Genomic DNA, 13,762 nt, shown 5'->3' with positions numbered 1-13,762 from the left:
AATCCAGCCACATTTATGCAAAATGGGAATGGAAAATTTCGACAAAAGAATGCGTATGTACCAGAAAAGCCATGGTTGTCCTGTGTGTTATTCCAAACATAATCTTATCTAGTGTGCTTTACGATTCAATAAAAACATAACAATTTAAAGAAAATAAAATTATGTTTGTTATTGAATTCAAATATTCCGTTAACACGTTGTTCAGTCGTGTAAGACTTCCTTTTTACTAACCTTAAACTATCACCTGTCAAACGGTATTTTTAATAGTGTTGCCAACACTTTACTGCACGAATGGTGGCAAATTCAAAGCTTGCGTTAATTTTGGGACACCTTTTACAAGTGTGACTCGCTGATGGAAATATTGTTGAGCCATATATTATCTTTCACTTGAAAAGAAAATGAAAGTAATGATGCGGGGTCAAAATAATTTAATTTATAGATACTTTTTACAGTTACAAATCAAAGTTAAATAATTCATTTGTGTGAAATATGCTAATATAATTTAAAATTCCATTTCAATAGAGTACTAACTATAACTTTACAGTTTAACATGAAACACAAATGTCGCAAGATTCGCTAAGCTTTACAGCATTCAGTAGTTCGACCAATGCTAAAATTGAGCACCTTAGCAATTATCCATTATTTAGGATCTTGCGAGATGAGGAGCCGAGCTTTCTGGAAATTTCTTATTTTGAGAATCAGAACCTCTCAGTTTTCAAACAATATTTAGCGTTAAATCCATTCACCAAATCAAAATCGACGCCACAATATTCTAAATAAATAAGGGCTTTAATCAAATTTATAATTTTTATTTTTTAACGAATATTTAGGCGGTGGTTAATTTCCTGGTAGTTCATTGCGTTTTCATTTTGACTATCAGATTTTTATCAAGCAATGGAGAATAATTTTTTTTAATTAAGACTACTAGAAATGTTCTTCTCAAAAAAAAATATTTTTACTTTTTTTTTACTCGCCAATATATTTTACAGCTCATTATAGTAATTATTATAGAATTCTGTATTCAATTATTTCCCTAATTGCTTCCCAGATGGCGCCTCTCAGATGGAATGAAAATGAATCGCTTAAATGATAAATTGAAAATAAAGTACAATCCTCAGCAGCGTAAGACAACAAATTCAGAATTCAGATGTTTCAAGAAATGAATGAAAAGTTGAATATTAAATCCCATTGTAACAAACATGAAAAAGGTTCAATTAAATAAAAAATGTTGAAGTGAGAAAACTTTGTACTTGGTGTGATTTGTTTCATTTAATGCCAAAAGTTGTGTCTTTTATGAACTTTCGGAAACACTATTTATGCAGAGAATTAAAAATTATTCAAAGTATCACATGCACAGCCTTTGAGAAGAAAAAAGAGATCACATGGATATATGACCGGTAGCTGCGTTTTTAATGAACTGTAAGGGCGAGTCTTGGAGTGACTTTGAAAATGGTTCTTACACCAATGTGCTCGCAAGCACACACTTAAAAATTTAGATGAGTGAGGAATGCAATAAAAGGAATGGTGGTTTTATGTTAAGAAAAAACTAAATTTAATAAAATTGTAATATTAAAAAATAAATTAACTGCTTCACAGCATACAATTAAAAGTTATTTTTAATAATTTTCTATCCTTTTTTAATCTTTAATTTAAAATTCACTATTATAATATTTGAAGTATTGAAATTCAGTTTTACACTAATACACTACTAGGTGGCGCCACTATTACAGATGCAAAACTTAATCGATGAACCGATAATTGAATTCTAGAAATATTAAACTAGGGTATTGTCATCGAAAATACATATCTAAATAGAAGCTAGATAATTAAAAGATTTTATAACTGTACGTCAGGAACGAATATAAATAGATTACAAAATTCCACTCCTTTAGGCATGAAAAAATCAAATTAAATAAAAATAATAAAAAATTAGGTAGCTTACACCATATGGAAATTAAACTGTAACTACGTGATTAGTGAATTTAACTGTCTTAAGATTGAACTGGAAAGGATAAGTTACATAAAAGAGTATAAAACATTATCAAACTTTTTTTTTGTAGCAATGTCCTCTTCTTCCTGCAGTATTATAGAATCGTATTATATGAAAACCATGTTTTTACAATATCCTATTTTACAAGGGATTTCTGCCCCTTTTCTGCTATATTTAATGACGCGATACTTTTCGATTCGCTTGATAAAAATGTATGATTTATAGAAAATGTTAATCCTTAAGCGTGATTTCAATCTATAATTTATAGTTGTGATTACATGTCACAGGTAAACAAATAAAAATATATATATATTTGATTTTAATTTAATAAAGTAACATACAAAAATGACAATAGCACATATAATAAGCGAACATTAATTCTATTGGCAACAGAAAAGTCAATTCATACTCTCTCATACTTTGTACGAACTCACACTATTGAGCGATGACTTACACTTTTTAGATTTCTTAAAAACTAACGCATGCCTTATATTTTCTTGTTCTAGATTGGCGATTTGTTCATCAGGCGATAAGTTAATCTATTTCCTGTTATCTACATCTCTGTAATTTTGAAAGTAAAAAAATGTAACTATACTGAAAGTAACTATACTGAATTTAAGATTATCATCATAATCAGAGTTGCCACGCCACCGATAAAAAACGGGAAAACACAAGGAATTTAAAAACGTCTGAAAAGTAAACACCAGGAAATATAAGGAATTTTAAGTCTCTTGGCTATTTTTTTCCTATCTAAAAAATACTGATTTCTCAAGATTGCAAAAACAAAAGATCGTAGTCATAGTTATTATAAATGAAACAATACCATTCGTGATTGTGTAATGCTGAAACTCATCCCTTTTCTTTCTTTCCTTTTTTTCTGTATAGATCCTCCCAATTTCGATTTGCGAGAGACGGTTGTTCTTTTTCCACGAGATTCACGAACTGCAGCTGATGAACATGGCGACTGCGTGAAAGAATAGAATATATTTTTCTGGCGGGAAAATTCAATATGCGGGAGCAACGTATTAAGCTGTGGTATTTAGTCAACCACACCTGAATTTATTGAATGGTTTGAATAAGCTCATAGATTCTCAAATAATAAACATAGTAGATTAGATTTTTTTTTTCTATGAGTTGCTTAAAATCGGTATTTAATATGAATTAGACGGATGAAAAAAATCAATCTTGATTTTGCTGAATGGGTTCGAGAAGTTCCACAAAATATATTTAGTACGCACTTCTGGTTTTGTAAGAAGATAATAAACCTAAGTAATACGGGAAAACTGGCACTTACTAGTCATGCCAAAAGAGTAAAACATACAAGACTCTGTGCCAGTTCAAAAGAGTCATCAATCATGTTATATCTAAAAGGAATACAGGAAAAGATGACACGTCGAATCCCAAAACGTCAAATTTAAAGATTGAAAATAAACCGATTTCGAACGTTTTAGTTTAAGAACAATAATTTAAAGTTGAATTTTTATAGGCATTAAAATTTGTTGGTCATCTTCATCTTTTAATGCATTTAATGATATATCGGAATTATTTTCACACATGTTCATTGAAAAAGAAATAGATTTAAAAAATGTACGTTAAGTCATACAGAAATGTTGTACTTTATTTGTTACGGATTCGGTCCATTAGCTCCTTGAAACTGATGGCTGAAAAATCTGCAGAAGTTGCAGAAATTGATGGCCAAATATTTGAATAAATGAAAATAAGTAAGTAATGCTGTTTTGTTAAGTTAAATGATTTGTATCATAAAAAAAAATGTTTTGTGTTTCATTTCCCCCGAGTTCTCAGTTTTGTGTGGCTTACATTTAAAGATCACGAGAGGTAAATATATATAAATTTTATCTTGCTAAATACTAGATAATAAATAAAGATTTAAAAAAAATTCTGAATATAAATATAAACCTTCTTTTAATAAGTTATTTCGAATAATGTTAAATTGTTGCTTCCTTTCCTTGCCTTTTCCACTCCTTAAAACTGCATTCCATTATAACTAGCACACGAATGCTATTCGCGCATTTCCACGTATCTTGAATGTGCATGCAGGGAAAACCCAAGGATTTTTTTTTTTTTCTTCCGGATTTGAATGGCAACCCTGATAATTTTCATATTACGTTATAAGAAAATCATGATGACAGAAGCCTTACTGTTCACTTATTTGAACTTCATATTTACCTGCTCCAAGAACAAATCCAGCCACGTTCCAAATCGGCAGCAACATAGAAGGCCTAGCACGGTACTTAGGTAAAAGTTCCTCAAATTTCTTCAAGTGATCTTTCTCCTGGTCCCACATCTCTTTAATAACTGATCCTACATTAGTCTGTCCTAGGACAGCCATCTGTCCAGCGTATATTCGATCGGCGCCGAATTCTCCGGCATGATCCACCCGCAGAATTTTGTCCTGAAGGTTTCGTCGCTTATAGGAGCTGGTTTCTTGAAAGGCCTTGGTGGCAAGTCCACGTCGCAGGACGCAAAATGTTGTCAGGGGAATTGCGGTCATCTTTATCAAATCAGAATATCTGCAAAAATAGAAAGAATGAGATTAATTATCTGTGAAAACAGCCGAAAGAAACTTGCACGTTTAAAAATAAAACTAAAGAAAGCGATCTTCCCTAAACTTTTTGGCATTATCTCTAATGAAGTTATTATCTTTCTAACCCCGCTTAATATTTGTAGACCTTGGGTAATGCCACGAGTGTTCAGATTTTTATTTCCAATGGTCCGCAATGAGAGTTTTGTGTTTCGCAGTATAGTAAAGAAAATAGCATACGCATTTTGGAAGCTTTCTTTTACCAATTGAAACAAAAAATTACAATTTTAGTAAAAAGATCACATACAAAATTTCATTTAATGGAGCCATTTTAATTAGAATTTTAAAAGAAATATTTTAATTATATTTTTCAACAATTTATTTCGCACAAAATAAAAATAAAATTTAACCTGCATGAGCACGTTACGCGTTAGAAAAGTATAATTTTCAACCCGCATAAATGAAAAATAAATAAATAAATAAAATATTTTCTAAAAAAAAATGCTAGACGAAGTTTTCTATTATCTTATACAATAGCTACATTATTAATTCAATAAATCAGCTTTATTTAAGGCAAACATTTATTAATATAAATTCTTTCAATTCAAGGCCCAACGGCTAATTTTTAAACCTTTAATAATAGAAATACATGCTTTAAAATGGTCTATACGAATTAATTAATTATATTTCTTGTAACTTGAGTCAACAAAGGCTATAATAAATTACGAATGTTTAGCTTTTATATAGATCCTCTGTTCAGTGAATCATATTTAACGAAATATTCTTGAGACACTAATATTTCAAATAAAAATATTTGCATTCCAATCAGCTAAATCAGTCGCTAAAACCGACTAATTTATGAAAATTTGAATCTCACTATTCAATAAAAAAGGGCGATTTAGACCACTTCATCAACCGTCTCAAAGATGATACCTCAATTATTCTCTTCAATTATTAATGATACCCAATTATTCTCTTCGAAACTTTATAAATCGATTCAGATTTGACAGAAGAAGATAGAAACGTTCATTTACTAATTAAAAAGTTGAAATGTCATGAATATTTCGCAGAATATGATTTCTTAAGACCAAAGGACTGTTTAAAATTTAGATTTCGTAATTTCTTGAAGTATATTTAGAGACCGAAACAAAATAAAATATTTGTATTCACATCATTTTCACCTTTTGAAAGTAAAACTAAAATCCGAATTTTAGAATGAATCTGTCTCATAGTTTACAAAAAAAAAAAAAAAAAAAAAAGCTTGGTTTCAGTAAAAAATATTTTTATATTAATTGCAATATAATCATCTTTATTTTAATTTAAAATTGAAACTTTACGGGATCTAACAGAAAATGAGAGAAATACATAGTTCATTACAGCTTGAATTATATGACTAACCAAATTTGAAGTTTAAAAATATTTGACAAAGGAGCTATTGACAGATGAGTTAAATAAAATATTGAATTAAAAATTTTAACAAGCATGAAGCTAGGCGAACCGGCTGGTTGCCAAAGGTGGCTAGTGATAATAATAAATAGTAGTATATTATATATATATATATATATACGATTAATATATAACTATACTTTCTCTATACTACGTATACGAGAAAGTAATGAAAATTAAAATTATTACTACAATTATTATAATTAAAAATTTATTCTAATAAATAATAAACAGATATTAACAGTTGTACATGGAAAAAAAATTTAAAAAAAAAGACAATCCAACTCCGTATCAGGTAACTAATACATCTTTATCTCGAAGAAGTAAGGTAATACTAGTATTTAATTCGATTTTCAATTATAAATTATTCTTTTACTGCGAGAAATTTGGCAATGAGGTATCAACTTCTAAGTGCACATTTTAAAATGTGAGTATTTTCGCAAACCTCAGGGACAAGTTTTAATGATGTATGTTTCTAAATCAATTTTTGCATAATGTTCCGGTACTGTTTCAATTTTAAATTGTAAACTACACTCACTTAAGTACAATTTTTGCAATCAAGAATCGGAAACCTACAAGATGGCAATTGATACCCGATTGCAAAACTACGTCCAGTAATTAAGTAAACTGAATAAAGCTATTGGCTTTTTGATAATTTTCATGTTTTTATTACTTTTCTGAAAATTCTGATCGTAAACGAAAAGGATATTAGATGGAAATCAAATCATAATTTATTTTGATTTCGATTAAATTTTTTTGAAATGTAGCACAGACTGACGGAACTTTCACAATTACAATTCTTTTTTGTTTAAAACAGTTTACACAATACTATTTTTTTACGAGAATTTTTCAGCGAAAAAAAAATAATAATACAAATGATGATACACATATATTAAGGAGACGAATCAGTCAAAAATTTGGTTTTCTAAACTATTTGGTTTACAGTTATCGAAGAATCTGTTAAAATACTATTTTAATATTTTTTCACCCCCTAACTTTTTTCTATATGATCATCATCATTTAAAATCTAGACAGAGAATTTGAGAAGCTTTGATATATAATTTTTAAAATTAAGTTATAAAAATATCGATCCATATCTTATTAGGAAAAGAAAGGGAAAAAGACTTAAGTATTATTTTCTAGAAGTTGATTCTTAAACAAAATTAAATTGCTAATTATTAATTGAAATCGTCTTTTTTTTATCTATTGATATTTTTAAATTTATATTTCTTATATAAAAAGAAAACCAAAGAATTAGTAAATAAAATTTAACTAAATAACTAGTAATTTTTTTCAAAGTAAGCTTAGATAAAGGCTTCAACGTTTTAAGAATCAAATAAAAACAAAGGATATTCGCTTTGTTTAAAATATTAAGAAACTGTTTTGTACGATATAAAAGCTTACTTCAACGGGTTTTTTTTTTTTTTTTTTTTTTTTTTTTACGAATACAATGGCTGAGTTGTTATATCGCTGTTGAAACTCACGATGAAATAAAAAAAGAAAGAGGAAAATAAAAAACCTTTCTTTCAAACAACTTTTGAAATTTCGCAACTATTCTGAAAGCGTTCGGGAAATACATCTAGAAGAGAGTAGAAAGAATGATATTGCAACTTGTGGTCGCCGAATAAGCAGCTGAAATGACAATAACGTAATATATTTAAAATACACGAAATCGTTTGCGGAGTTTTAAAAGCGTCATAACAAGGAAATTCTTGGCTTTGTCGTCAACAAAGCCTAACAAATTCCTTATCTATACTTATAATAAAGCTCAATGTGTGTGTGTGTGTGTGTGTGTTGGCTCTCTACAGGCCAGACCATTCAACTTACATCTACCAAATTTGGTACATGTATACCTTAGAGGTCGGGAATGTGCACCTGGGGTCCCTTTTTTTTGAAATTTTAATTAGAATTTTAATTATTAATTAAAAACTAACTTTCCCGCCAAAAAAATCTTCCACTTTCCCCACCGCCAACTTTTCCGCCAAAATAATCGTCCATTTTCATCAACGCCAAATGATTTAGGCTTTAGTTCTTTTTTTCTCCCAACAGTAATGAGGCTAGGGTTAAGATTTTTCGGCGGATTATTTCAAACGATTCTGTTTATTTTCTTAATGTTTTATGAATTTAAAATTAAACATTGTTAATTAATCCATGTTTCAGATTCATTCTGAAGTACTTTTGAATTAAAATAACACAGAATAAAGGAAATTAAAAATGTATAATCTGCATAGCGTTACCCCAACTGGCGTAGAAAAATTCACGCATTTGCGTTACCGTAAAAGGCGAAGAAAATTCACGCATGCGCACTATGTTCTGATTGTTGGCATGGCAACCATTATCAACGGACAATTTAAATTACTTTTAGGTTAGTTCTATGCTTTTGAAAGTAAATTGTATTTATGTTAGTTATATATTTTTTGTATATGCTTATAGTTTTAAGTACATCGTTTTTTAAGTAGTTTTTTTTAACCTGTTTTCAATAATTTAAATTATTTTTAGGCTAATTGCATGCTTTTGTAATTAAATTGTATTTATGTTAGTTATATACTTTTTTGATATATCCTTATAGTTATCGTTTTTTAAGTAGTTTTTTTAAACCTGTTTTCGACCGATTATTTTAAACGATTCATTTTATTTTCTTAGTGTTTGATGCATTTAAAATGACACATTGTTAATGAATCGATCAGTTCATGATGAATCTGAGAAAATTTTGTTGACAAATTCTTTAGATATTACATAAATTAAGAAAGATATTCTTTAGTGCCCATAAATTTTAAACGCTCAGTGACTCTATTATCAGTAATCATATTATTAAAAAAAATGCTTTGTTTCAGTAAAAAATATTATTATATTAATTGCAGATTAATCCTTTACACTTTAATTTAAAGCATAAATTCTACGAGGGGTAACAGAAAATTAGAGAGATACATATCACTTTATGACTGAAGGCCTTTATAATATTATGAGTGAATTATATGACTATCAAAATTTGAAGTTTTAAAATATTTTGCTGAAGAATCTATTAAAGTTGGAATTGCATAAAATATTTAATTATTAAAATTTTAACGAACATTAAGATTGGCGAACCGGCTGGTCGCCAAAGGCGGCTAGTCAAAGAATAAATAGAACTCTTTGTTAAAAAAAAAAAAAAAACGATTCAGCTACATTTACTATTGCAGCTGCTTTTATTTACATTAATAAAAAGAAATTGTCAAAACTGTTTATTTTTCATGTACAGCAAACTCTAGATGATTTTTGATTTTATTTAAAATTTGACACATTATATGTCTTTCAATATGAAATAGGAATTTAAAATGAAAAAGTAAAAACTAACAAATAACAGATTTCAACTTTAATCTCTATTTAATAAACAGAATATTATCAAACGATTTTTTCCCCTATCAAAAATGTGTATTTCGTTAATATGAAACAATAATTACTAATAGATCAAACAATGCAAAAAGCGAAAACACAGATCAATCACATTTTAAAATGCCTCACATCAAAAAGTATAGCTACAATTTTGTTTTTTATTTATTATGCAATCTTATATTTATAGAATTCTGCACAAATATTTTAATTTTTTAAATATTTTGAATTAAAATTCAAGTAATTTTTAAAAGTGAAAATAAAAAAACCCATTAGCAATTTAAACAGCATTAAAGATGCAAAATAATATACAAAGTTAAAATATGTACAAAGAAATAAAATTATAAATATATATTATGCTTTAAGGCCCATGGAATAAATAGTACATTCATACTTTAATAAATTCCATGCTTCTTATCAATAAGATAAAAAAATAATGCGTTAGTAATTATATTTTGACAGAATGCATATATATTACAGAAACCGGAATGCAATAACCCTGAGAATCTTAGAATTTTTATTTTATAATTTTTTTAGCAGTAATATTCTTTTTTACATTCACTTTGCCGATTCCATTCAAGTTCTTTTATTTAATAATATTTTATGCCAATCTTTTGATAATTCTATCTTTAACTGAAACAAGTAAATAATAATGAAGAATGTATGAGACAATAATCTTTTTATTATTATTATTATTTTTACTTTTAAATTGTTAATAACCCTAAAACCGCAGACAACTATAAACCTTTTAGAGGCTTTATCATTTCAAATGAAATTATCTTCGGTACTCGAGAACTCCCGATGGAGAAAAAATACTCTTTCAATAAGCATGAATATGATGGCTACATGAAAATAAAGAAACATGTTTCCACTCTGGGTTTTCTCACCGTTGACTTCTGAAGTTGTGACATAAAATTTCTTCTATCGCCGATATATTTCACTTTAGTCTTATTGTTTGTCATTGGCATATTTTATAAACAATGCGGCGAAATGTAGTCATTGAAGCGTGACAATGAAGACTACAGTATTTGTATGCTATGACGTCACATATATTTGTTTTAGTTTTGAAGATATAAGTGGAAATAAAATAAAGAAAGAAAGAATGCCAGTAAATAAATAAATACAACCATTTTGAATGGAGTGATAAATATAGTTAAAGCTATTGGCTATCTCTTAACGCTACTGATTTCTGAAGAGAATAATTAACAAAGCTACATTTTAATCATACTTAATAAAATGCTGCATATATGAATACTAAAAAGAATAACTTATATTTTCTTAGTTCTTTCGTTTCGGTTTTATAATATCTGATGTTAGAAACAGTCAAAATTAGAGCGTCATTTTCAGCCCCTAACTTTTAAGATATTATCGAAAAATTTTAAATACAAAAGTTGTCAGTTTTAATGAGGCGCTTATTTGGCTGATTGGATTTATTTTTCTATCTTCAATTTTAAGAAAGTTATAGCGAAATGGAAGTTTCAAACTCCCCCCCCCCAACATTTTCATCCATTTTGAGCTGGATGGGCCCTTTACGAACTCGACCGATATTTTCACATTTTTAACAACATATTCCAAGCCACTTAAAATCCAAACAAAATTACTCTAGTTATGATATTGACAAGATAACATAACAAAACGTTATACACATATTATATAAACTTTTGAACGAAGGATTGTTTTGGGTTCTAGGGACTATAATCGGTGAAAAAAAAAACAAAAAAAACTAAAGAAATTTTCCTGAAGTCTTGTCATTAAAACCATTGCAATAACTAGTCTTCTTATAGAAATCTACCAAAAATGTTTATTATTTGAGGCATTAGAGTTTCACCATTTTAAGATATTTTCAATGATATTGAAAATTGCGTCGTTTAAGCATATTTTATAAAAATATAACTTGTAAGAGACAAAACATATACAGTCATTTCGAAATGATACGAACACTTAAAAAAATGTTTTGAAATTTGGGGTATTAATGTTCAGATCAAATATTTCGACGGTACTTTAAAAAAAAATTTTGCAATTGTTCTTTAAATCCATTTAAATTTTAAGAAAGGAAAGTTGCAAATTTAAAAAGTTTAATTTTTATCCATCAACCAGACTTAACACAGGTTACATAAAAAGTAAATTAATATTTCTCAAGAATAATAACATTTCATTCTAAAAACGCTGAATCTGCGTTTCCTCTGAAACATATCATTCCTGATCAATGTATCTAGAAACATCGCAAAAATATTTGAAAATTTACGGAAAACAGAGTTTTAAAAAAAAACGTATTTACTTAAACAATTTACATTTTCTCAACTTTTTGTCGTTAATGAAATAAAATACATTACTGATCTTATTAGAACCACGTTTTTTTAAAAAATTTATTCATTTTTTTTTCTTTCCATTTAGTAATTCGGTTAAAATTACAAAGGAAGAAAATGGAAGTACAAAAGCATATCGAAAATTAAATACTTAAAAATGAACTTATTTAATGGCATAAGATTCACCAAACGATTTTAATTTGAGGATGAATTATGATTTAAATATTATTTGAATCTACAAGAAAACGATATTGATTTTATTCTTAAAAAAAAATAAACATTTTTTTTTATAAAATTGAAATATCTACATACAATGAAAAAAATTAACGAAGCAGACTTAATGATAGAACGTACAAACATCTATGCTTAATTGGAAGAAAAAAGAAAGGAGAAAAATAATTGAAATTAGTTTCAGCAAAGTTCAAGCTATTTTGCGCAAACCAACTTTGTTGAACACACACAGACTATGAAATAGTTTATATTGCATATTAACTTTAGAATTGAGTTTTTAAAAAATATTAATTACAGTACATTTAATCGGATCTTTAATGGGTCATTTTGATGTTCGATGAAATCAATAGAACGAAAAACTGGCTTTCAGAAAAACATGACTACTACTTCTATTTGGAAGAATTTGCAAAAGGCATCAATTTATATTTCAGTAAAATGGCAATATAAAGAGAAATGTCAAATAATTAAAAAGAAAGTGTCTCCTGTTTCTTATGAATGCGTTACAACTTGGAAAACGGTACAGCAGATCATTACAAGTTTCTCGCAAATTTTCACAGATCTTTCACCTCTAGCAACATCGAGTTGTTATTCATCGCCGATTAAATACCTTTGAACGTAAGCAGATTAAAGTATCGCAACAATGGCGACATCATAAACGTTGTTTTGATGTCGGGGACACTTATTATACATAACGGATATCAAAATTACATTTATCACAAACATCAACTAGATAAATGGTATTAAACAAGAAGATGAAAAAAATGGAGATAAATGATAAGATGCATAAATAGCAAAGCACGATAAATCTAGTATACAAATGGAGGCAACTGTTTATCTTGACAGCAAACATTCCAATAAGAGCAGGATTGTTATGCTGTTGTACAATACTTCTTTTATATATAGAAAATAAATTTCATGTGTAATTAATTTCTAAGAACTTTTTTCGCTGAGATAAAAAAAAAAAAAAACAAAAAAAAAAAAAACAAAAAAAAAACTCCATTTTCACTGTAACTAAAACTGAATATTTATTTTTCTGACAGCATCTTTAAATTTAGCATACTCAGCAAAATTCGAATAAGTTCCTGGCGATCTGTTGATATCACTTCTACATTTGCAAATGGCGGATTTGAATATACCTTCCTCATTTAGTTTTGATACGAATAAATTTTATGAATTGCATCTGAAGTGCCAGCAACAAAATTTAATTAACAAAAGAGATTAAATTCGTAACTGTCGATTACTCTTTTATTCTTCATTGACAAATGCTCCACTGTAAATGAGTCAATAGATAAACTGCCAGTGAGCCAACTCAAATTGCAATTCGTGCACTGCGTTTACAAAGATTTTTCCATAATAGAGTTATCATTTAGAAAATCTGGTGGATTTCTTTGAGTAAATAAATCAATAAAACTGGGAGACCCGAACGATATAGGTAGACTAAACAATACAAAAGACGAAGAAGAAACGATAAAAGAACGATACAGGCAGAAGAAATTTTTATAGCATTCAGCAAAATGGAATCAGGCTTTTTTCTTAATTTCATCCCCCCCCCCCCCATTTTGTATTTGATTTTCGATTCAAGCCCAAAGGATTCAGATTTCAAAATTCCTTTAAAAAATATTTATAAAGCCTTACAATTTTTCAAACTGGTACTTTTTCAAAACTGGATTTCAACTTTTGTCTCCCCTGATTGCATACACGATAAATTTTAAAGGATTCACTGAATTTTTTTTTCATTTTATATTATATATTTATTAAATAAAAACATATTTAAATTAACATAGTAAAACATATATAAAAACGTAATATTTTATTACTATTTTTGAAATCATTTTTATTTGGTATAAAAATAGGTATTTTTATTTTTATAACGTACGA

At 28.0% G+C, this 13,762-nt stretch overlaps 1 protein-coding gene and 1 long non-coding RNA gene across 7 annotated transcripts in view; one reads left to right on the top strand and one right to left on the bottom strand.

The window, feature by feature from the left end:
* The window catches only part of LOC129989144 (uncharacterized), a 53,241-nt gene extending 50,210 nt beyond the window's left edge, over positions 1 to 3,031 (top strand). Inside the window, exon 3 of the long non-coding RNA XR_008785731.1 lies at positions 2,876 to 3,031. This is a non-coding gene — a long non-coding RNA (uncharacterized LOC129989144). The remainder of the gene's footprint in view (positions 1 to 2,875) is intronic.
* The window catches only part of LOC129989143 (5-demethoxyubiquinone hydroxylase, mitochondrial-like), a 40,225-nt gene that overhangs the window by 777 nt on the left and 25,686 nt on the right, over positions 1 to 13,762 (bottom strand). For all 6 annotated transcript variants that reach the window (XM_056097477.1, XM_056097478.1, XM_056097481.1 and 3 more), the window contains one exon: positions 4,178 to 4,521. In XM_056097477.1, the coding sequence (XP_055953452.1) occupies positions 4,178 to 4,502 (325 nt within the window). In that variant the 5' untranslated portion in view covers positions 4,503 to 4,521. The remainder of the gene's footprint in view (positions 1 to 4,177; positions 4,522 to 13,762) is intronic.

This window comes from Argiope bruennichi, chromosome 10, assembly GCF_947563725.1.
Source record: "Argiope bruennichi chromosome 10, qqArgBrue1.1, whole genome shotgun sequence".
Classification (NCBI taxonomy): Eukaryota; Metazoa; Arthropoda; class Arachnida; order Araneae; family Araneidae; genus Argiope; species Argiope bruennichi.
The sequence above is the reverse complement of the archived record's forward strand: the minus strand, read 5'-3'. Positions and strand labels throughout refer to the sequence as shown.